Source organism: Amblyraja radiata, chromosome 2 (genome assembly GCF_010909765.2).
Source record: "Amblyraja radiata isolate CabotCenter1 chromosome 2, sAmbRad1.1.pri, whole genome shotgun sequence".
Classification (NCBI taxonomy): domain Eukaryota; kingdom Metazoa; phylum Chordata; class Chondrichthyes; order Rajiformes; family Rajidae; genus Amblyraja; species Amblyraja radiata.
Window position 1 is genome coordinate 18,460,481 of NC_045957.1, and position 23,219 is coordinate 18,483,699.

At 41.5% G+C, this 23,219-nt stretch overlaps 1 protein-coding gene across 4 annotated transcripts in view; it reads right to left on the reverse strand.

Annotated features, from left to right (window-relative positions):
* Positions 1-23,219, reverse strand: part of casd1 (CAS1 domain containing 1) — a 69,931-nt gene that overhangs the window by 36,485 nt on the left and 10,227 nt on the right. For 2 of the 4 annotated variants that reach the window (XM_033042517.1, XM_033042536.1), the window contains 2 exons: positions 8,541-8,637; positions 6,045-6,165 (listed from right to left, as the gene is read on the reverse strand). In XM_033042517.1, coding sequence (XP_032898408.1) covers positions 6,045-6,165; positions 8,541-8,637 — 218 coding nt within the window. Of the gene's footprint in view, positions 1-2,111; positions 2,186-6,044; positions 6,166-8,384; positions 8,490-8,540; positions 8,638-23,219 lie in introns of those variants that run through there. The other 2 variants (XM_033042526.1, XM_033042542.1) reach the window with 2 other exon arrangements.

The window sequence follows — 23,219 nt, forward strand, 5'->3', positions numbered from 1 at the left end:
TGGCCTCCAGAGCCATCTGTGGCAGCAAAGTCGACTATTTCACCATCTCCTAAAGAAATTCCTGTGTTCTCCTTTCTAAAGATACGTCCTTTTATTCTGCGGCTATGGCCTCTGGTCCTAGACTCTCCCATTAGTGGAAACATCGTCTCCACATCCACTCTATTCAGTAAGTTTCACTGAGATCTCCCCTCATCCTTCTAAACTCCAGCAAGTACAGTGCTGTCAAACGCTCATCATGTGTTAACACAATCATTCCTGGGATAATTCTCGTAAACCTTCTCTGGACCTTTTCCGTCGCCAGCACATCCCTCCTCAGATATGGGCCCATAATGAGGACGCGACTAGTTCCCAGAATGCAGGACCTCCTCATGACCATGAAGGCGACTACCTGGCAACCACCCGTGAACATGTGGCGACCGCAGAGTCTCCTGCCGTCGCCTAAAAAGTTGCCTAAGTGGGACAGGCCCATAACTTCCCTTGTCAGCCACAATCCCCTCATACTCCCCTTAGAATCTTTCTTCCCCTTTGGAATGAGAAGATCCTGTCTTGCAAATTATTCCCAGAAATTCCTACCATCGTTGTCCCACCATCATTCCTGTTAGGGTCCCTTTCCAATCAACTTTAGACAGCTCCTCCCTCATGCCACTGGAGTCACCTTTGCTCAACAGTAATACTGACACATCCAATTTCATCTTCTCCCTCTCAAATTGCAGGTTGAATTTTATCATATTATGGTAACTACCTCCTAGTGGTTCCTTTACTTTAAGCTCCCTGATCAAATCCGGTTCTTTACACGATACCAAATTGAGACCTTTTCCATGGGAGGCTCAACTACAAGCTGCTCTAAGAAACCATCGCTCAGGCACTCTCTTGGGGTCCAGTACCAACCTGATTTTCCCAGTCTACCTATATATTGAAATCTATGACCACTGTAACATCACCTTTCTTACATGCCGATGTATCTCCTGATGTAATTTGTACCATATATTTTGGCTACTGTTCAGGGGCCTGTAACTAACTCCCATCAGGGTTTTTCACCGTTGCAGTTTCTTAGCTCTACTCACAAGGATTCTACATCATCTGATCCAATGTCACCCCTTGCTAAGGACTGAATTTCATTCCTTACCAGCAGAGCCATCCACCCCCTCTCCCCTCTGACAGGAAAAAGTCATAATTTCTGAATTTATCACTGCATATTTATGATCATACAACAAGATGGAACCTTTTTCTTAGGCAAGAAAAATATAGTTTTCCATTAAGTTTGTGGTATTCAGTCTCATTTCAATCAGGTGTAGTCCCATTGGACAGACTAACTAAAAGGGCACCAGTGTTTCCTCCATGCAACCTCAAATGCAAAACTTGGTAACCATCATACTGTGCAGGACATCTCCCCGTATGGGCATGAGAGACAGTACAGGAATTAAAATGGCTGACCAACTGTCGTGGAGGAACAATGCTCAACCTTGCTTTGCTCTAAATTTCTTCTGGGCCCAAGTTGACTCGTCAAGAGTTGAAAACGTGAATTGCAACCATGCCACCTTCCAACCTGCGGCATTTAAACAGCATATAGATAGGCACACAGATATACAGGGAATGAAGGGGTATGGATTACAAGATTAACCTGCCATCATGTTCAGCACAGACAATCTGGGCTGAAAGGTCTGTTCCTGTGCTGACTGTTCTATGTTCAGTGCTATGATAATGAGAATACAGAAACCTGAGATGCAAAGGAGTCTAGGTAAAAGGTTAATATCAAGTCAAGCCGATTTATTGTCAAATGCACGAGTATGATAACGTGTGGGTACAATGAAGAATTTGCTTGCAACAACGTCACAGGCACATATGCAGGTATAGCAAGTAATTATGAGATGCTAGTTGGCGCTGACTAGGTGGGCCGAAGAGCCTGTTTCCATGCTTTTTCTCTAAAAATAAAATTAAAAAAATAATCCCTCCATTCCCTGCATATCCATGTGCTCATCCAAAAGTAATGGACTTTTATTGTCTTCTAATGGACTTTTATTAAGTGCTTCTATGATCAGTATTGATCTTCTTATATAAGGAGCAATGTTAATGCACTGGGCACAGTTCAGAAAAAAATTACTAGACAATACCTGGAGAGGGCACCATGTCTTCTAAGGAAAGATTGGATTGCTCAGGCTAGTATCCACTGGAGTTGAGAAGATTGAGGGAACTAGATTGAAACATAAGATCCGGAAGGACCTAGGCAGGTTAGATGAGGAAAGGATATTTTCTTGTGGGGGAATCTAGAACTAGGGATCAATTTCAAGATGAGAAGACATTTTTTTTTCACATAAAGAATGATGGATCTGAAATCCTCCACATAATCCTCCATCCTACCCTTGTGAAGTTCTGTGAATGATGTCATTCAAAACAGGCAAGAAGATTTCTGGGAATTAAGGGAATTAAGGGATACAGAGTATCACAGAAAACTGTTATTCACTTGTTATTCACTTTGTTATTCAGGGCAGACGTGGGCCCAGATATCTTATACTTGTTGCTAACTCTTGGTCTTAAGCAAAACATTCATGAGAGTAAAAGATAAACAAACAAAAATATGGTGTTCATTAAAACTGGGAAAGAGAAAACATTGCAGAAAGGGTGGGGAAGGTAGCAATAGGATAAATGGAATATCACTGATATGATGAGACGAAGCTTGCCTGGGTGAAAAGCAGTTGAAGCTTCCGTTTGATAGATTAATGTTCTGACACTTTCATCTGCTGGGCATTTCCCGCAGTTTTGACCTGCATTTCACAGATATATATATATATATGCACCTTTATTTGTTTTCTGTCTAACAGCACTCAGTAATGTGTCAACCAGATGGCTTCCTCACCAATTTATAACCACGCCACCCTGGCCACTCCCTATCAGAGAGATGTCCTTCGCCCTATCCTCCCCCACACTACATGCAGCTTAAAACTGATACTGACAAAACATTAACTGTTTCTCTTTCCAGAGATGTTGCCTGACTTGCTGAGTGTTTACATTGTTTTCTATTTCTAGAACTGCAGTGTTTTGTAGAACTAAAAATAGCTGAGATAAACAGAAAACATTTGGTTTTACAACCAAGGCTCCTTTTCCTTTCAACGTCTCAAGAAATGGATGACTTGTCCTTCACTGCTATTTGTGAGACCTTGCTAATGCACTCTCATTGGATTGCATGTTGATAAACTATTTTTGGAGGGAGGAATTTTATGTGGAGGCATTTCAGATTTTCACAAGGAAGAGATGCTGTATTAATGCATTGATAATGTTGCCAAATAAATAATTGCCAGCTGCTTAGAAAACATCTAGAGAAAGCAACTTAGGAAAGAAAGATTATAAATATCCTGCGACTTAACTATTTCAAAATTCCGGAGTTGAACGTGAACAAACTCGCATTGAAACAAAAAGGATGAAATTATAAATAGAATTCCAAAAGCAATTTTATAATTGGAAAATGGATGCAAGTGTACATTGCCCTTCATAATATTTGGGACAAAGACCCATCATTTATTTATTTACCTCTGTACTCCACGATTTAAGATTTGTAATAGAAAAAAATCACATGTGGTTAAAGTGCACATTGTCAGATTTGTTAAAGGGTATTTTTATACATTTTGGTTTCACCATGTAGAAATTACAGCTGCGTTTATACATAGTCCCCTCATTTCAGGGCCCCATAATGTTTGGGACACATGGCTTCACAGGTATTTGTAATTGCTCAGTTGTGTTTAATTGCCTCCTTAATGCAGGTATACGAGAGCTCTCAGCACCTAGTCTTTCCTCCAGTCTTTCCATCACCTTTGGAAACTTTTATTGCTGTTTTATCAACACGAGGACCAAAGTTGTGCCAATGAAAGTTAAAGAAGCCATTATGAGACTGAGAAACAAGAATAAAACTTAGAGACATCATCCAAACCTTAGGCTTACCAAAATCAACTGTTTGGAATATCATTAAGAAGAAAGAGAGCACTGGTGAGCTTACTAATCACAAAGGGACTGGCAGGCCAAGGAAGACCTGATGATAGCTGATGACAGAAGAATTCTCTCTATAATAAAGGAAAAAAAAACAAACACCTGTCCAACAGATCTGAAACACTCTTCAGGTGTGGATTTGTCAATGACTACTGTCTACAGACCAGAAATACAGAGGCTACACTGCAAGATGCAAATTACTGTTTGCTGCAAAAATAGGATGGCCAGGTTACAGTTTGCCAAGAAGTACTTAAAAGAGCAACCACAGTTCTGGAAAAAGATCTTGTGGACAGATGAGACAAAGATTAACTTACATCTAAGTGATGGCAAGAGCAAAGTATGGAGGAGAGATGGAACTGCCCACGATCCAAAGCATACCACCTCATCCGTGAAACACAGTGGTTGGGGTGTTATGGCCTGGGCATGTATGGCTGCTGAAGGTACTGGCTCACTTATCTTCATGAATGGTAGTAGCATAATGAATTCTGAAGTGTATAGACACATCCTATCTGCTCAAGTTCTGCTCAAGCTTCAAAACTCATTGGCTGGCAGTTAATTCTACAGCAAGATAATGATCCCAAACATACTGCTAAAGCAACAAAGGAGTTTTTCAAAGCTAAAAATTGTCAATTTTTGGGCCAAGTCAATCATCCGATCTGAACCCGAGCATTTCTTTTTTATGCTGAAGAGAAAACTTAAGAGAACTAGCCCCCAAAACAAGTATAAGCTAAAGATGGCTGCAATACAGGCCTGCCAGAGCATCACCAGAGAAGACACCCAGCAACTGGTGATGTCCATGAATCGCAGACTTCAAGCAGTCATTGCATGCAAAGGATATACAACAAAATACTAAACATGACTACTTTAATTTACATGACATTGCTGTATCCCAAACATTATGGTGCCCTGAAATGGGGGGGGACTATGTATAAACACTGGTGTAATTTCTACATGGTGAAACCAAAATGTATGAAAATGGCTTTTATTAAAATCTGACAATGTGCACTTTAACCACATGTGATTTGTTCTAATACAAATCTCAAATTGTGGAGTACAGAGGCAAATAAATAAATGACGGGTCTTTGTCCCAAACATTATGGAAGGCACTGTACTTGAATGAGATCATAAGGATAAAATACTAAATGACGCAACAGAAATCAAATTACTAAAGCACAGATCAATACAACACATGAACAGGTCCTTTAGCCCATGAACGTTTGTGCTGACCATGTCAAATTAAACTGCAGATTTGCCCGTGAGATGAACGTGACATTCCTCTACTCCTTGCCTGTTTATCGGTCTGTCTAATATTGTGATCATATCAGCTTTCATCATCCCATGGCAGTGCATTCCAGCTATCACCATTCTATGTGAAAAGACCTTCCTCGCACATTTAATTTAAACAGTCCCCCTCTCACCGTAAAAAATGTGTCCTTTAGTTTTTGACATTTCTATTCTGGAAAAAAGACATCAACTGGTGGCACAGCAGTAGAGTAGCTACCTTACAGCGCTGGATACTTGGGTTAGATCCCGACAACGGCTGCTATCTGGATTGAACCTGGGTTGCTGGCGCTGTGAGGCAGCGGCTCCACCAGCTGTGCGTGCCACTGTGCTGCCCTTGCTCAGGCCTCATGAATTTATCCATCTTACAGCAGCTAATTTTAGCCTTCACCATCCCTGCCCTTTTACCCAGTTACCAAAGAACAGAATTCCTGGATATTGTGACAACACAATTCACCAGTTATATTTTAGATAGTTCTACTAATGTTTGATACTTTTCACACTTCTATGCTCCTGGGTGATCAATACAACTGATTGTTAAAGAGCAGGGAAAACAAACATTTCCAAACTGTCCAATTAATCTCGATGCATTTTAAAAATTAGATTATATTTATATTATAGCCATATTTAATAATTTGGAAAAATCTCTGAAATCAAAACCAAAATGGTAACTCTAGAGTACAGGGGTTATTGATTGTATAGTGTCACTTGAAAACAATGAATCTATCCCCTGACCTATAATATTCACTCAGTCCAAATCAAAGTTAATGAAAACAGAAACATACCTTGTTACCTTCTTCTTTTACACCAGAACTTATTATTTTAATAAAGGAGTAGAACAATTGCCGAATTCTGGAATCTCCAATGAAAGTTATATATTTGTTCATAAGACAGCTCTTTACTTCACTGAAGAACAAAAAAAGGCAATAAGAAGATTATACATTCAAATATAGAATATACAGATAGGGAATGAACTATTTAGACCAACCATTTCATCCCAATGCTTACGCGCCTCAAGCTTCAACCCATCCTTCCTCAACTATGTCTTTCAATATCTGGTTGACTTTCTTTGCTCTTCCGTTTGGTAGAAAGTTCCACATTTCAATCACTGGATAAAGCGTGAAAAATATTATTTCAGAATTTCCCGGTTGTCATTTTATTGATATGAATGGGTTCTAATGTTTCTCTTCTATACAAGAGGAAACCATTATTGTATATAAAAAATTATTTGAAGATGAATAGTCACAGCCTCTCACGCCCCCGAGGTGAGGGAGTCTAAAACTAAAGGGCATAGATTGAGAGGGGAAAGATTTAAAAGGGACCCGAGGGGTACCTTTTTCACAGCGGCAAGTGTCTTTAGGGAACGATCTGATTGTGGAACTTGAAGAGGAGGTACAATTATAATGTTTAAAAGACATTTAGACGGGTACATGTACACAGTAGGGATTTAGAGAAATATGAGCCAAATAGCCTGTTTCCATGAGCAAAACAAAGAGGTGGAGGGAATGGGCAGACAATGTTTTGGGTTGGGACTCTTCTTCAGACTCCATACTTTTTAACTATGACTCTGTTATCTTAAGACCACCATTCAATCCGCCCACAGGTTTCACTTTTAAAGGGGAAAAGAAAATCGTCCGGCTCAGTTTTCCCTGATAAGAACAACAGGAATTAAGTTAAATGTACAGCCTTTTGAATCTATTCCTCCATGCATTACACAAATCTATCTCGTCAACATTACGACCTGACTGGCAGATCCCCAAAATTTATTGATCTCATCCTTAAAAATACCAATTATTAAGTAGGAAACTCCAGCCCATCACTTCTTCTCAGAAACCTGTACATTTCTATGAGATCCTTTTAAACTCTGGTGAGTAAAACAGGTTACATAGATATAATCTTGCAATTCCAGTGTCATCCTAATATAGGTTTGTTTTCCGCTTCAGTAATCCTGCAGTTTTTAGATAACAACCAGTAATCTGTATTCCAGGTAATGTATAATCAAAGTAACTAATTTTATACCTCTGGAAATATATTAAATTTGGTTTATTTTCAAAGTTTCAGTCTTTAATTAAATGTTTTTTTACAGAGGCTTTGGAATGGATGCAGAAGAGGTTTACCAGAATACTCTGGATTATGGGGCATTAACTAAAAAGAGAGATTGGAAAGATTTGGATTTTCTCTACAACGTTGGGAGTTATGAGGAACCTGATAGAAGTACAGGCATCTCACATTTTACTTGCAATTAAAAAACGTGTGAATTAAACATGTTTGCGGCTATGCTGTCAGCGGTAAATTTTAGTGCGTTATTCAAAAAATACCAGTATAAAGCAAGCTTTGGTATTAAAAGAACAATCTTGTTATTTCAAAAACGCATAAATCAAACATGCAAGGTGCCTATATATAAAATTATGAGAGGCATAGATAGATAGTCAGTTTACAGTAAACCCTCGTTATAACGGACCATAGCGGAGGGACTGGTGTTCATTTTTGCCGGTGACTGCAGATGATGGACAAAAGACAAGGTGCTGGAGTAATGCAGTGGGTCAGGATCTCTGGAGACATGGATAGGTGACATCGGGAACCTTCCTCAGACTGACACAACTGGCTGATTTACTCTAGCACTTTGTGTCGTATCACTTTAAAACTATGTGCCGATGCCGCGCGTCTGCACCAGTGAGCCCTTCTTCATCGGTTCACACGGCTCATATTATAGCCCCCGCTAGGAAGCGCTTTCTTCAGGCTGCTGCCACCGACAGGACAAGTTTGGTCACCGTGGGTCTCCCTCCTCTCTCACCTGCTGTCACTTCCAAGGAGGAGTATGTTGGCGACTCTGGGGGAGAAGGATGAGGCATGGCAGCTGAGGGGCCAGGAGGTGCAGGTGGGAGGGAAGAGACCAACTGGATGGAGTGATGGGGGAAGCAGACGGTGATGGTCGAGAGGGCAACCGATAAAGACACCACCGACAGCAAGAAACAGCAGCAGGAGAGGGACTCAATGGTGCACCTAGCAAGTCAGAAGAGGGGTCGGAAGCAGGAACTCTAAAAGGCCGGGGACATTTTCTTTATATACCTCAATTATCTTAAGTTGTATTATATCTACAATCCACATAATACAAAGTTACTTGCCTAATTTTGTACTTGTGCATTATGCAGCCATTAGGTTGCCACACATTTTCACCCAGGAATCGGCCACTAGAGAGGAGCCGGGGACATTTTCTTTATATACCTCAATTATCTTAATTTGTATTATATCTACAATCCACATAATACAAAGTTACTTGCCTAATTTTGTACTTGTGCATCATGCAGCCATTAGGTTGCCACACATTTTCACCCAGGAATCGGCCACTAGAGAGGAGCCATTCACAGCTATCACCACCTAGAGAATGAGAGAGAAAGAGATACACAGAGATCACAACTGTAAACGGCTTGTCCCACTTGGGTGGCATTCAGACGACACCCACTTGGGTGACATTTTGTCGCGTTGTTGTCGGGTTGCGACGTGTGTGACGCATGTAGTGACGCGCGATGTCTCTCTGCCTCCCCAGGATTTTGGAATGTTCAAAATCCTCACGCGACATTTGCGTGCCTTATCATGTTGTGCGCCCTTTTGCACGTTAACATACGGGTGACGCTGGGTGACACACAGTCATTGCCTATGCTAATTCGATAAGCAGATCTCAAATGACAGGCACAAGGTTCGATAGTAAGGAGGTATAGGCCTAGAACTTAGCAGTACTGTGGGTCTGCTGGAAAACTGCAGAATTGTCCTCCTCCTGTTACCATAACTGTGGAGATCAGTGATGCAGGCAACATTTAAAATTGCTAGGTGTAACAAGACAAATTACAATATTTATGATCATATGAACGAAAATAATCTTTGATACCGTTACAATTTCAGAAGAGGAATTGTTACAGCAGGGTTCGAAATTAGCGGTTGCCGGGTGCCAATGACCACCCAAAGTGCCGCCGGGCAACCTAATGCCGAGTCATTTTGCCCGGCTTGGCACTGCAGATACTGGTTTATACCGTAGACACAAAAAACTGGAGTAACTCAGTGTGTCAGGCAGCATCTCTGGAGAAAAGGAACGTGACCTTTCGTGTCGGCGGCGACTGTAGTGCGGGCAAAGATACTAAGTGCGGTGTGACGGAGGGTCGGAGCGAATGACGGGCCGCCATCTATCCATCCCGCATTGATTCACACCCCCCCCCCCCGACCCTATTGTGCTGGAAATGTCTTCAGAGCGAACATTGACTATGTTTGATAACGGAATGCAATCAAATGTGTTTTAATTCCCAATGTTATTATTTGTCTTAGTCTATAAAGATGGATTAATTAAATTGTGAACACGTGAAACATTAAAACTGCAGTGTTCGATTGTCACTGCTACTGTTGACACGTTATTACAGAATTCATTTTAACGGCAAATCAATGCTCTTAATATGGAGTATCAGTACTGTTATTTAATGAGCAACATTCACAACCATACGTTGGATTTATCCAGGTTTTACTTCTACAGTCGGTCATATACATCACAAATTTGGTCGGGAGATATCTCAGTTGAAATTTTAACGTTAATTCTGAAGTGGGAATGATGGAAACGGCGTGCATCAATAATTTTTTTTAAATCTGGTGCGTACAAACTGGGTATCTTCATTGCAGTTCACAACACATACATCTAATCTGAATGTCCGGTAATGTGGTGTTTTGACACCTTTAAACATATTACCAAAATAACATTTGCTGCAGTTATGTCCTTTGGCCATCTCTTGTCAGTTAGTGTAATATTTAACCTGTCAGATGGATATAGTCGGTTTTAACAGCTATTATCATAAAATGCCTTTAGAAATTTCCTTGCAACCTGTATATTTTGTTATGGATAAATTATGTGGGAAGCGAGAGTGTTTCTGTGCCAATAGCAATAACGACCCATGGCCATGTCTTGATAATTTTCAGTCCTTCACAGAAAACATGCTTGCATCAATCTGTAGTGTGCATGGTTAAGCATATATGTTACCATGGTCCAGGATTTATTGACACAGGTTGATCATACGCTGAATAATCCAACCACATTTTTGTTTGGAAGTGGAAAGAACTAATAGAAATTGCATTAATTGCAATGTGTAAAAATAGTTGAGATACTGTATTATAATTTTGCTGCATGTTATTGTGGTATATATCATGTCTTGATTGGTGAATATGTTTAGTTTGTGACTTTATTTGAAGCAGGAATAATATGTGAATGCTTCATTGAGCATAATTCTGAGCACATTGTATCAAGCCGTCCTAAATGACCATCTAAACTGTCATTTGGCAACCTGAAAAGCTGCCTAGGTTGCCTGGCTGGCAACAGGGAAAAAAAGTTAAGTGAGAGCCCTGTTATGTAAAGGGTGTGAACATGGAACTAAACGTGAAAATGACGTTATGTAGTAGATGATTTGCAGACAGGGTGGAATTTTTCAAATGTGTTCAGGAGAGTTTCCTCTGGCAACATGTAGAGGGCCCCACACGGGAATGGGCAACACATGATCTAGTCTAGGGAAACTTGGAGGGGCAAGTGGATGAAGTGTTAATGGATGAGCCTTTTGGGAGAAATTACCACTGTTATGATAAGTTTAAGATAGTTATGGATAGAGACAGAGCGAGTCCACAAGTTAAAATTCTAAATTTGGGCAAGGCTAACTTGGAGGGTATGAGACAGGAACTCGCTCAAGTTAATTGGAGTAGGTTGTTTGAAGGCAAAGGAACATCAGGAGAGTGGGATGTTTTTAAAAGTGTGTTGACAAAAGTCCAGGTAATGCATGTTCCTGTTAGTGTGAAGGGCAAGACAGGTGAGCGTAAGGAAGCTTGGATGATGAGGGAAATAGAGGCTCTGGTCAAGAGTAAGAAGGAGGCATTGGGCAAGTATAAGCAGCTGAAATCAAGCATATCCCTGGAGGAGTTTCAGGAACTGAGGAGCAAACTAAAAAAGGAACACAGGACAGTTAAAGAGGGAACAGGATATAGCTCTGGCAGATAGCATTAAGGATAATCCCGAGATGTTATAAATACATAAAGGGAAAAACGGTAACCAGAGAAAGAATGGGACCCCCTCAGGAAGCAAATAGGTCAAATCTGTGACCAGTCACATGAGATGGGCAAAGTCTTCAATGAGTATTTCTCCTCTTTTTTTTTTACCGTGGGGAAAGGCATGTGGACTGGGCAACTTGGGGCAATCGATGGAAGTGTCTTGAGATCAGTCAGTATTACAGTCAAAGAGGTGCTGAAGGTTCTCACGCGTATGAAGGTAGACAAATCTCCTGGGCCTCATCAACTATATCCGAGGACACTGGGAAGCTAGAGAGGAAATTGCAGATGACACAGCTGAGATTTATCAGTCGTCATTAAATACAGGTGAGGTGCCAGAAGACAGGAGGGTAGCAAATGTCATGCCTCCATTCAAGAAGAAGAGCAGGGAAAAGTTTTGGAACTACAAGCCAGTGAGCCTAATATCTGTCGTAAAATTACTGGACAGTATTCTAAGTAACAACTGTGTGGATTGGCCAAATAATCTTAATAAAAATTAATACATGACTTAAGAGCTTCAAAAAGTTACTACTGTGTGAATTGGCCAAATAATCTTAATAAAAATTAATACATGACTTAAGAGCTTCAAAAAGTTAGCCATTGTACCATGCAGGTATTGTATTAAAAGTTTGTGTCAATAAATTGTTTGCAAAAAGGCTGCATTTATTTGTTTACAGTTAGCAAGGGAAGAACCTGCTCCTGAGCAAACTTAATAATGCAGATGAGGCAGTTCAGTTTTGGCAGTGCATTGAAAATAACACACCTCTTGGTAAAATCAAATAATGGTGTGCAGGAAGCTAGAGATGGAATAATTATCCTTGCCTGTGCAAACTATCCTTGCCTGCGCAAACACGTCTGCAACACGCAAGCCTCAACAGTTGATAACAGCCAATATTGTTCAACCTGCTATGCTGAAGAGAGTGTAAAGGTCTTGATCATTCTTTACAGATGTAATAAGCAAATCTCAAAGGACAGACGTAAGGTTCGACAGTCAAGGAGGTAAAGGCCGAGGACCCAGCAGTGCTGTGGGTCTGCTGGAAAACTGCAGAATAAGTGAGCTCGGTATTCTGAAAAACTCAAGGAATCATGGGATTTATCAAGTCATTCAAGATAAAGAAAAAGCGATCAAAGCGCTGGCTGTATAAACTGTGTATAAATTCTTATCTTTATTCATAATTTATGTGTAAAAACATATTTAATCTGAGGAACGGGGGTGCCAGGTAGCAGGAGAGCGGGGACAGCGAGAGAGAGGAGGCAGATGCGAGTGGGAGAGACTGGTCCGGCGGAGAGACATTCTCGGCAGCTGTGCTGCTGCACGCACATAGACCCGCGCCTCATCCTCATTCCCCCCCCCCGGTACAGCGGCGGCCCCGAGCCCACAGCCAGCGTGGAGAGGATGCGTCAACCCCAGCTCAACTCCGCCTGCCCTGCCGGGCCAACCGACAGCCCCGGACAGACGGGACACCGGTCCGGAACAGCGGCGGCACCAGGCCCACAGCCAGCGCGGAGAAGAAGCGGCAACTCCAGTCCAACCCCACTCCAACTCCCAAGGAACCCGCTCCCCGACGGGCCGGAGACCACCAGCTGCACCCCCCGCCGCCGCCGGACAGGGACGGGACACCCAGGAGGGGACTGGGACGGCCCAGCAGTAACTGAACAGCGCCCGCAGCAACGGCGACCCGGGCCCAACCCCGACGAAACATAGGCCTGCACACACGCAGCAGCACAGCTGCCGAGAATGTTTATCGCAAGTGACCTATGACCTGGACATGTGCAGTCGGAATACCAAACTCGCTTATTGCCCATCTCCTGGAGGTTTGTTACCATAACTGTGGAGATCAGTGATGCAGGCAACATTGAAAACTCTTTGGTATAACAAGGCAAATGACAAAAATTAATGATCATATGAATGAAAATAATGGAGTGGTTGTGCTTGGGTGGTTGTGCTCTCTTTAAATAGACAACCCACGTGTTAAAGGGAGTTTACATTCCTACAAATGTATCTGCATTGCAATTTTCCACAAGTCAAAACATTTGCACATGCATTAAGATAGGAGAGTGATTAGCAAATTCTGTAAGGGGGACTTTCCAGAACACAACTGCTCTAACATCAGGCATGTGTGCAGTCACAACACGTGAACTCAAGGTTCCCAATAGTACCATGTCATTTGCAAATATTGGTTGACTCATTCACTTTGGCATTCTTGAGTATGGGCCTAAAACATGGCATTTGAAATCCAAAGGTCCGCCACCAATGTGCCTTGCTACACATTACCATCCTTCAACAACAAAGATTTGTGACAAGACATTCAAAAATGTGGATAAGTTCCCATATCTTGATGTTACCTGATGTCCTGAGCCTTGATATCTTGATGTTGTTAAGCTGGAAAGGTAGCAGAGAAGCAGGCACGTGCTGTGAGTAATTAGTCAGGGTAGGCAGTGGCTTTTAAAAATCTTGCAAACCGCGCATGCGCAGATTGTTCTCTCCCCGGCGGAGCTGTCAGTCGGCTTTTTTTTTTAATCGTGAAAACCGCGCATGCGCAGATTGTTCTCTCCCTGGTGAGCTGTCAGTCGGCTTTAAAAAATCTTGGAAACCGCGCATGCGCAGATTGTTCTCTCGACTTTTATCAAGTAATTTGTCTTCAATAGGTCCTATCTCTTAATAAAGTATTTAAAAACATAGCTCAAATAAATTTACTTACCATGTTATTTGTACACAAAATCCATTCTTCTCTCTTTGTTTGCAGCAAAAATATCCTTAACTTTTTCATAGAAATTAGCAGTGGGACTTTGCTCCATCTAAGTAAATCTTACCGTTTCGATAGAAATTAAAGCAAGTGATGAAAGCCTTTCATTGGACATTCTATTCCTGGCGAAGCTTTTAATTATTTTCAAAGCTGAAAATGATCTCTCAACAGAAACTGTTGTAGCAGGAATTGTTAAAATTATTTGTAGCAGCTTCATGGCTTCAGGGAACGTTTGTTCCAGTCCATTTTGAAATATAAAAACAAGTAAATCTTTAAATGATTTATCCTGAAACATTTGTGCATTTTAAAATCCAGCTAGATCCGCTTTCAGTCTTATGACATCAAAGAATTTACCGTAGTTTCTTTCTAAACTTTCAATTGCCTCCTGGTCAATTTGACAAGCACGTTTTTGAAACTTGCTTCCATCAACTAAGGAAATTAATTGTAAATTTTTGAAGTCGCTGTTTCCATATGCATCAATATATCAACCAATATCAGATCAAATATTCGTGCTCTCTCTTCTTTAATTGGACGTTTTGAATGAGATTTTGATTCAGTCAGGTCATTTTCTTTGCAATATTCTTCAAACTTTTCATGAATGTCATCAAAATATTGGCGCAGATCCTCAACGAATGTATTGTTTCATTGATTCTTTCAATGCAATAAGGAAATCTATCATTTTAGTTTGCAAAATGTATTAGAGTGTCAGTTTTAATGAAAATTTCATTATAAAACATGAAAAGAAAGTATGTAGAATCTTTTGTTAACTCAGCATAAAACCCATTGCTCCTCACCAAAGTTTCAGGATCCTACAATAAAGGAATTGCTGTTAATGCTGTCAAAAAAGTTTACAGAGGTCTCCATGAAATTGCAAAATAGTTTGGATTTGCTTTGAGTTTGAAGTCCATCTGGTTGGTGCTGCCTTTGGAATGCGTTTCTGCACTATTTCATCAAGAAATTGCGTTCGTTTTATAGAATGACTAAAAAATGAGGCAAGAGCGTCAATGGTCTTGAAAAGGCCTGTATATTCAGGTATGAATTTAGCTAACTGAGAACAAGAATCAACTTATGAGCATAGCAGTGGGTAAATAAAGTTGATGGTGCCTTTTCTCTTACTTTAGCTTGAACACCATTTAAGTTTGATGCCATTACCATTGCTCCATCGTATGTCTGTGCTACAAGTTTCTCAGCACAAGTATATTTGTGTAAGTTATTGAATATGCATTCTGTTACACTAGTAGCAGTTCTGTCCTTAAGTTTGTCAAAGCCTATGAATGCTTCTTTAATTTCAGTCCAATATATACTGTAATACTGTAGAGCACTGAGCTGTATTTGAAATATCAGTGGATTAATCCACTTCTATGGGGCTTTTGCGATCTCTTCTTTAATATTATTTTCTACAACTGTGCCTACTGCTTCAATCAAGTCATTTTGTATCTTGTTAGAAATGCCAGAAAAAACAGATGAACTCTGTAAATGATGTGTAAAAAAATTTTCATCAAATTTTGCTGTACATTTTAGTAATTCGAAATAGTTTCCAAGATTTAGCGATTCTTTGTTTTCATTATCACCACGAAAAGCAAGTTCTTGTCTGATCAAAAAGCAAGTTGATCCGTGTAGACCCAAATGTCTTCAATGCTATTTGACTTTCATAATGCGCAGCAGATCTCTCGTGCTTGTTTAAAGCATTAGGCAAATTATTTAAATCACTGTATCCATCTGCTACCCATACAGTTCCACTAGATACAGAAAATAACAGGCACGGGAAACAAAACAGTCTATTTGTTGAAATACAACCGCATAGCCACTCTTTCCTGTTGTACCAAGCTGTTTTAAATGTTCTAATTATTTTTGTTCCTTTGCGCTGTTGAAGTTCTTTAAGTTCCGGCATTGGTCTGCCATTTATAATTATTTTGGTCTTTTCCTCGTAAGTTTGCTTCAAGAAACTCTTCAGGTAATCACTATCCATCTTTGAAAAACCCGCCAAGAAACTTGCGCGTGCGCATGCGAAGTAGGCTGGTGCGCATGCGCAGCACATGCACGCAGTCTACGGTGTAAAGGCAGAATTTCAGCTGCCTTTACGGACTGTTGTCACTGATGGCTTGAAGCATCGTCGACGGCACATGAGTAGCACATACTTCCGCGTTTTATACATACTGTGGATGAAAGGCGCAGGAGAATTATGCCTCCCTAAGAGATCGATCTCTTAGGGAAGCATAATTCTCCCGTGCCTTTACTATTTATGACCATTTTATATATGATTTATATATATTTTATATATATAAAACAATGACCATTTTATAATTTTAGTCAGGGTAGGCACTGCCTACCTTGCCTACCCTGACGGCACATGCCTGCAGAGAAGATATACAAGGATGTTGCCAGGACTCGAGGGCCTGAGCTATATGGAGAGGCTGAGCAGGCTAGGACTTTATTCCTTGGAGTGCAGGAGGATGATGGGCCAAACACAGGTACTAGCGTAGAAGGGGCATGTTTGTAGGCGTGGGCATGTTGAACCAAAGGACCAGTTTCCACGCTGTATGACTCTGCGAGAGCCACCTCTCAGCAAAGGCAGATGTTGAAAATGAAATTGATCATTGCTTTCAGTGGTACAAGTACAGCCTTTGGTCCCATAAGGGAGAGTGAACAACAATCAATACGTCAATTGTAGCACAAACCTCAGGATCTACTTATCACCAGTAATCCCTATTCTTCTGTATACTTGAATTACTCACAACAGACACGTTAAAGCATGCAAGAGACACCACCAACTATGTATCTGCAAAATGCAGAGTCTGACAAGTGTAGTATTTCTGAAGACTGCTTGGGTCCTTGATTCAAGAAATGCTACACTTGTCGCTTTACCTCCCCCCTTGACTCCATTCAAGGACTATGTTTCTATGACCCAAGCAGTCTTTCCAGGTGCGGCAGAGGTTCACCTGCACCTCCTCCAACCTCATCTATTGCATCCACTGTTCTAGATGTCAGCTGCTCTACATCGGTGAGACCAAGCGTAGGCTTGGCGATCGCTTCGCCGAACACCTCAGCTCGGTTCGCAATAACCAACCTGATCTCCCGTGGCTCAGCACTTCAACCCCCCATTCCGAATCCGACCTTTCTGTCCTGGGCCTCCTCCATGGCCAGTGTGGACCACCGTAAATTGGAGGAGCATCACCTCATATTTCGCTTGTGCAGTTTACACCCCAGCGGTATGAACATTGACTTCTCTAATTTCAGGTTGTCCCTATTTTCTCCTCCCCTTCTCAGTTCTCCCTCAGCCCACTGGCTCCACCTCTTCCTTTCTTCTTCTTCCCCCCCACCCTCACATCAGTCTGAAGAAGGGTTCTACCCAAAATGTTGCCTATTTCCTTCGCTCCATAGATGCTGCTTCACCCGCTGAGTTTCTCCAGCATTTTTGTCTACCATTGAACCATTGTTCCACTACATTATTTTACCCAGTTCCATTATTCCCAATACTCTGAAACTAACAGCTGTGGTTTTGACACCTCTGAACTTCAATTTTTGGGCTAATCATCTGTTCATAATTTGAGTTAATCCAAAAATCATCTGCCCAAATCCCATTTTATTCAAGATTTTGTTTACCCATTATTGATTTGCCCACTGACTTCCATCAGCTACCACAATTGTTGATGCAAATTCTCAACCTTTATAAAATTGCCTTAGACTTTGCATCTCCCTATCTCGCTTGTCTAATTATTAAACCCTCCAAGATTAAAATGCTCCTCCAAAACTGGCCTCTTGTGCATTTGTCATTTTGAAATCACACAACAGCTGGCAGTTTCAGCTGTCCAAGTAGGCAGCTTCAGCTGCCCAAACATTAAGCCGTAGATTTCCCTCCCTAAACCTCATCACCTCTCTCCTCCTCCTCTAATACATTCCTTAACAAATATGCCTTTGCCTGTCATATCTCCTTAAAAGTGTTAGAAATTATCAATAGACAAACCAGCGTTGTAGGGAGAGAAACAATGTTTAATTTATTGGTTCTGATGAAAGGTCATGAACTGAAACAATATTGTTTCTCTCTCCACAAATGAACGCCTGGTCATTGTATTTCCAGATTTTTTTTGTTTTGAATAATTTCCTGGATCTGCTGTATTTTTGTATCCCATTTATTGTGATATAATATTTTAATTCACAATTTGCATCTTTCAGATATGCTGCCTAATCTGGTGAGTTACTTCAACACTTCTCCTCTGAAATACTCCTCTGAAATACTTTAGAAAAATTTGACTACAGAAAAGGTGCTATGTAAATGTAAGTTGTTGCTGCAGTGGAATAATTTATTTCAGGCATTCAAACAACCCATTCAGGGTACAAGTGATTGCCTTTGCCATAGCATCTAGAAATCCACCTGTCATAGTTCTGGGATAACTCAATCCTGTAGGATGCAACTTAGAAATATGACTAACTGTTCAATATTCTGAAAACAATACGTTTACTAATGACAGTAAACTTTTCTTTGTTTCTTAAACTTGTCTCCAAAGACCAACTAATAACTGTCAGCAGAGCCACTGCAATGAATAGCAGCCGGAAGTCGTGCATATTGACACAAATGACATAGGTAGGTAAAGGAAGGAGGTTCTGCAATATGAGTATAGGTAGTTAGGTAAAAGACTAAAAAGCAGGACCTCCAAGGTAGTTTGATGGATTACTTCCAGTGCCACGTGCAATTGAGGGTGGGCACAGGAAGATACAGGTGTTAAACGTATGGCTGAAGAGTTGGTGCAGGGATTCAGATTTCTAGACCATTAGGATCTGTTCTGGGGCAGAGGCGACCTGCAGATTCGCTAGTGCTGCACAGGTGGGTTTAAACTTGATTTCCGGAGGGAGGGGGGTGTGAGGTCCTATTCAGGACCGAGACAGGTGAGAAGTTAGAAGTTGGTATGGAGGGTGATGAGAGAAAGTTTAGAGGACAGAATAGGCAGAAGAAAATCAGGGAGTCCCTCACCCTGAGCACAGGATCCCCCCAGGGTTGCATCCTCAGCCCCCTACTGTACTCCCTCTACACACATGACTGCGTGGCTAGGTTCAGCTCCAACTCGATAATCAAGTTTGCTGAGGACACTGTGGTGGTGGGCCTGATCTCAGACAACGATGAGAAGGCCTACCGGGAGGAGGTGGCTGATCTGGCACTCTGGTGTCAGGACAACAGCCTCCTCTTGAACATCAAAAAAACTAAGGAGCTGATCGTGGACTTTAGGAGGGCACATCATCCGAGGACGTACACACCATTGACGATAAATGGGGATACTGTGGATAGAGTGAGCTGTTTTAAATACCTGGGATTCCACATCTCTGAGGATATGACATGGACATCACACGCTGCAGCACTCGTGAGTGAGCCAAGACAGCGCCTTAACCACCTCCGGCAATTGGGGAAATTCAGAGTGTCTCTGAGGATCCTCCAGTGCTTCTACTCAGCGGCTGTGGAAAGCATCTTGTCCGGAAATATCACGATTTGGTTCGGGAACTGCTCTGCCCAGGACAAGAAGGCTCTGCATAGAGTAGTGCGTTCGGCCGAACGCACTATGGGAACTTCACTCGCCCCTCTGCAGGAACTATACATCAGAAGGTGCAACTCCAGAGCCAATAAGATCATGGGAGACCCCTTCCACCTCTGCAACGGACTTGTCCAGCTGCTACGATCAGGCAAACGCTTCCGTTGCCATGCTGTGAGAACGGAGAGGTTGAGAAGGAGTTTCTTCCCAGAGGCCATTAGGATTGTAAACTCCTACCTCACCAGGGACTAACTTTACTGTACCATTCTACTGTTTTTTTAAAAACTGCTGTTTTTTTTTCCTTTTTCCTTCCTCCCACAATATGTAATATGTAAAAGAATATGTGATTATGTTCCATTCTGTTTGTAGTTTATTTGTTTGTTAGTTTGGTTTTTGCACAAAGTTCGCGAGCATTGCCACTTTTCATTTAACTGCACATCTCGTATGTGTATGTGACAAATAAACTTGACTTGACTTGAGAATAGGAAGGAATGTTGGTTTAAATTGCACTTATTTTAGTGCAAGAGGCCCAACAGGTGAGGGAGATGAACGAAGGGCATGGATAGGTATGCATGACTGTGACGTTGCAGCCATTGTGCAAACCTGGTTAAGGGAGGGGCAAGACTGGCAGCTCAATGTTCCAGGGTGCAGGTGCTTCATGAGAAGTAGAGGTGGCGGCAAAGACGATGTGGTGTTGCATTATTGGTTTAGGAGGATGTAATGGCCGTGGTCAGGTGACATTATGAACGAGTTATCTAGTGAGGCTATATAGGTGGAGCTGAGGAACAAGAAAGTTTCCTCAGAGATGTTGCCTGGCACGCTGAGTTACTCCAGCTTTTTGCATCTAACAATAAGGAAGGGATGCTCACCTTGTTGAGAGTGTACTACATCATCATCATCATCACCACCGTTGAAAACATCAACGGGCATGGTGCCTTACAATGTTATGTACGACAGTGATCGCAACTTCTACTGAAGTGTGGATGGCCGTTGGCTCGCTAGAAGTTCATCCACCCTTTGACAGGTCTTGTTTTTGGTCCTGCTGGGGATCCACTCCCCCCTCCTCACCAGGCAAACCAGGTGGGGGAGACGGTTTAGTCGCCGACTATCTATGCGTGGAGTAGGTAGCGCGAGATTACATGGTATCCGTGGCGGGGGGGAACTCCCCCCGACCTGACCTGTACTACAGGCCCCCAAATAGTCAATGGGAATTAGAAGAATAAATATGCATGGAGATTGTAGACAGCTGTAGGTCAAATTAAGTTGTGGTAGTACGATATTTTAACATTCCTAATATTGACTGGGAATGTCACGTTGAGAAAGGTTTAGGCAGGGTAGAATCTTTCAAATGTGTTCAGGAGAGATCCCTCAGGCAATATGTAGGGGCCCCCACACAGGAGATGGCAATGCTTGATCTCGTCTTGAGAAATTGGAACGGGCAAGTGGATGAAGTGTTCATGGATGAGCCTCATCGGATAAACGACCACTGTTCTGTTAAGGTTAAGATAGTTATGGATAGAAACAGTAGGCCTACGAGTTAAAATTCTAAATTGGGGCAAAGCCAACTCTGAGTGTATGAGATAGGAACTTGTTCAAGTCGACTAGCAGGTTGTTTGAAGGAAAAGGGAGGTCCAGAAAGTGGGATGTTTTTAAAGTGTGCTGACAGGGGTCCAGGACATGCATGTTCATTAGAGGGAGGGATCTAGGAGTGCAGGGGTATTGAATATAGATTTTGGGAGGTCATGTTGCAGTTATACAAGACATTGGTGAGGCTACATTTAAAGTGTCGTGTTCAGTTTTGGTCACCATGTTATAGGAAAGATGTTGTTAAGCTGGAAAGGATGCAGAGAAGATTTACAAGGATATTGCTAGGACTCGAGGGCCTGTGCTAAAGGGAGAGATTGAGCAGGTTAGGACTTTATTTCTTGGAGCGCAGGAGGATGAGGGGTGATCTTAAAGAGATGTACAAAATCATGACAGGAGTAGATTGGGTAAACCCTTAGAGCCTCTTGCCCAGAGTAGGGGAATCGAGAACCAAAGAACATAGTTTAAGGTCAGAGGGAAAGATGGGAACCTGAATAGGAACTTTTTTTTACCCAAACAGTGGTGGGGCTATGGAATGAGCTGCCAGAGGAGGAAGTTTAAGGCAGGTACTATTGCAGTGTGTAAACAACATTTAGACAGGTACATGGATAGGATAGGCTTAGAGGGATAAGGGCCAAACGCAGGCAGGTGGGACTAGTGTAAATGGGACATGTTGGTCGGTGTGGGCAAGTTGAGCCAATGGGCCTCTTTCCATTCTGTATGACTAAGAGGACCAGAATAGAACACCCAAAGTAACAATCCAAATTATACTAGAAATCTGTCTAAATTACTAAATGTGCATGTTTATAAATAATGTACTGCACATCTCCCATTAAAAACAGACTAAATTGTTCCAGATATGGAAATTTATTACACATCCAGTGGGCAACGTCATTCAAAAGATACTTTTCCCCATCTTTCTTTTTGCTGAAATACTTCAATATTGTCAGCATTGTCCGCTTTTAACATTTACAATTTGTTTTTATTTCTGCATCGTTTATTGCTACTAAACAACACTCCAAGACAATATCAGCATTAATACACTGTCAGCTAGTTCTCGTTGGTACCATTCTCCTCTCTGAGGAAGGTGGTGATTTGTGCATTAAAATCAAGACTGACACTCCAAGGCAGTATTTCAATAGTGAGGCAGAGAGTGGTGTCAACATTTGGATGAAATGTTATACCCAAGTCTCATCTGTTTTCTCAAGTGCATCCAATATATCATGTGATACTATTTCAATAAAGAACAGGCGATGAATCTTGAGAGTCCTGTACAATAAATACCCATCCTATTACTTGGCATTACCAAAACAAATTACTTGGTCACTGTTGTCAACATAACAAAATTGGCTATGCTTCAAAAGCTCTTCTTTGGCTGTAAAATACCGAGACCCCTAAAAGCATTGTGGAAAGCAGCATTTTTTTTTCAAGTGAAACCTTGTGTTATTTATTTGTTCAGAGCATCCTTCTATCATGCTAATTTGTACAAATGTTTCTAGATGTGATCAAATATTCATAAGCATATCAGGGTCTTAATCTAGGCCTGGGATTTGAATCTGCATCAGTTACAAGTGGAGTTAGCAGTTCTGATGAAGGTCAGTAGAATGCAATGGAGCCTTTGCACTCCATACACTTCCAGCATGTTTTGTTCTGGTTCAGATTTCTCTTTTGCATTGTTTTGACAGTAAATTTGATAAGAACACCAGAAAAACACATAGGGTTGGGGATATATAACTATAATTACACCTCAAATCTCATTTATCCTCCAATGGAATCATGACTGTTTGTTCCTGTGCTCAAGCTCATTTTCGTTGAAATTTCAGGTAATTCCAGCATTGAACAAACTTAACAAACAACCACAGAGAAGGCACCCAGCAACTGGTGATGTCCATGAATCGCAGACTTCAAGCAGTCATTGCATGCAAAGGATATGCAACAAAATACTAAACATGACTAATTTCATTTACATTACATTGCTGTGTCCAAACATTATGGTGCCCTGAAATGGGGGGACTGTATAAACACTGCTGTCATTTCTACATGG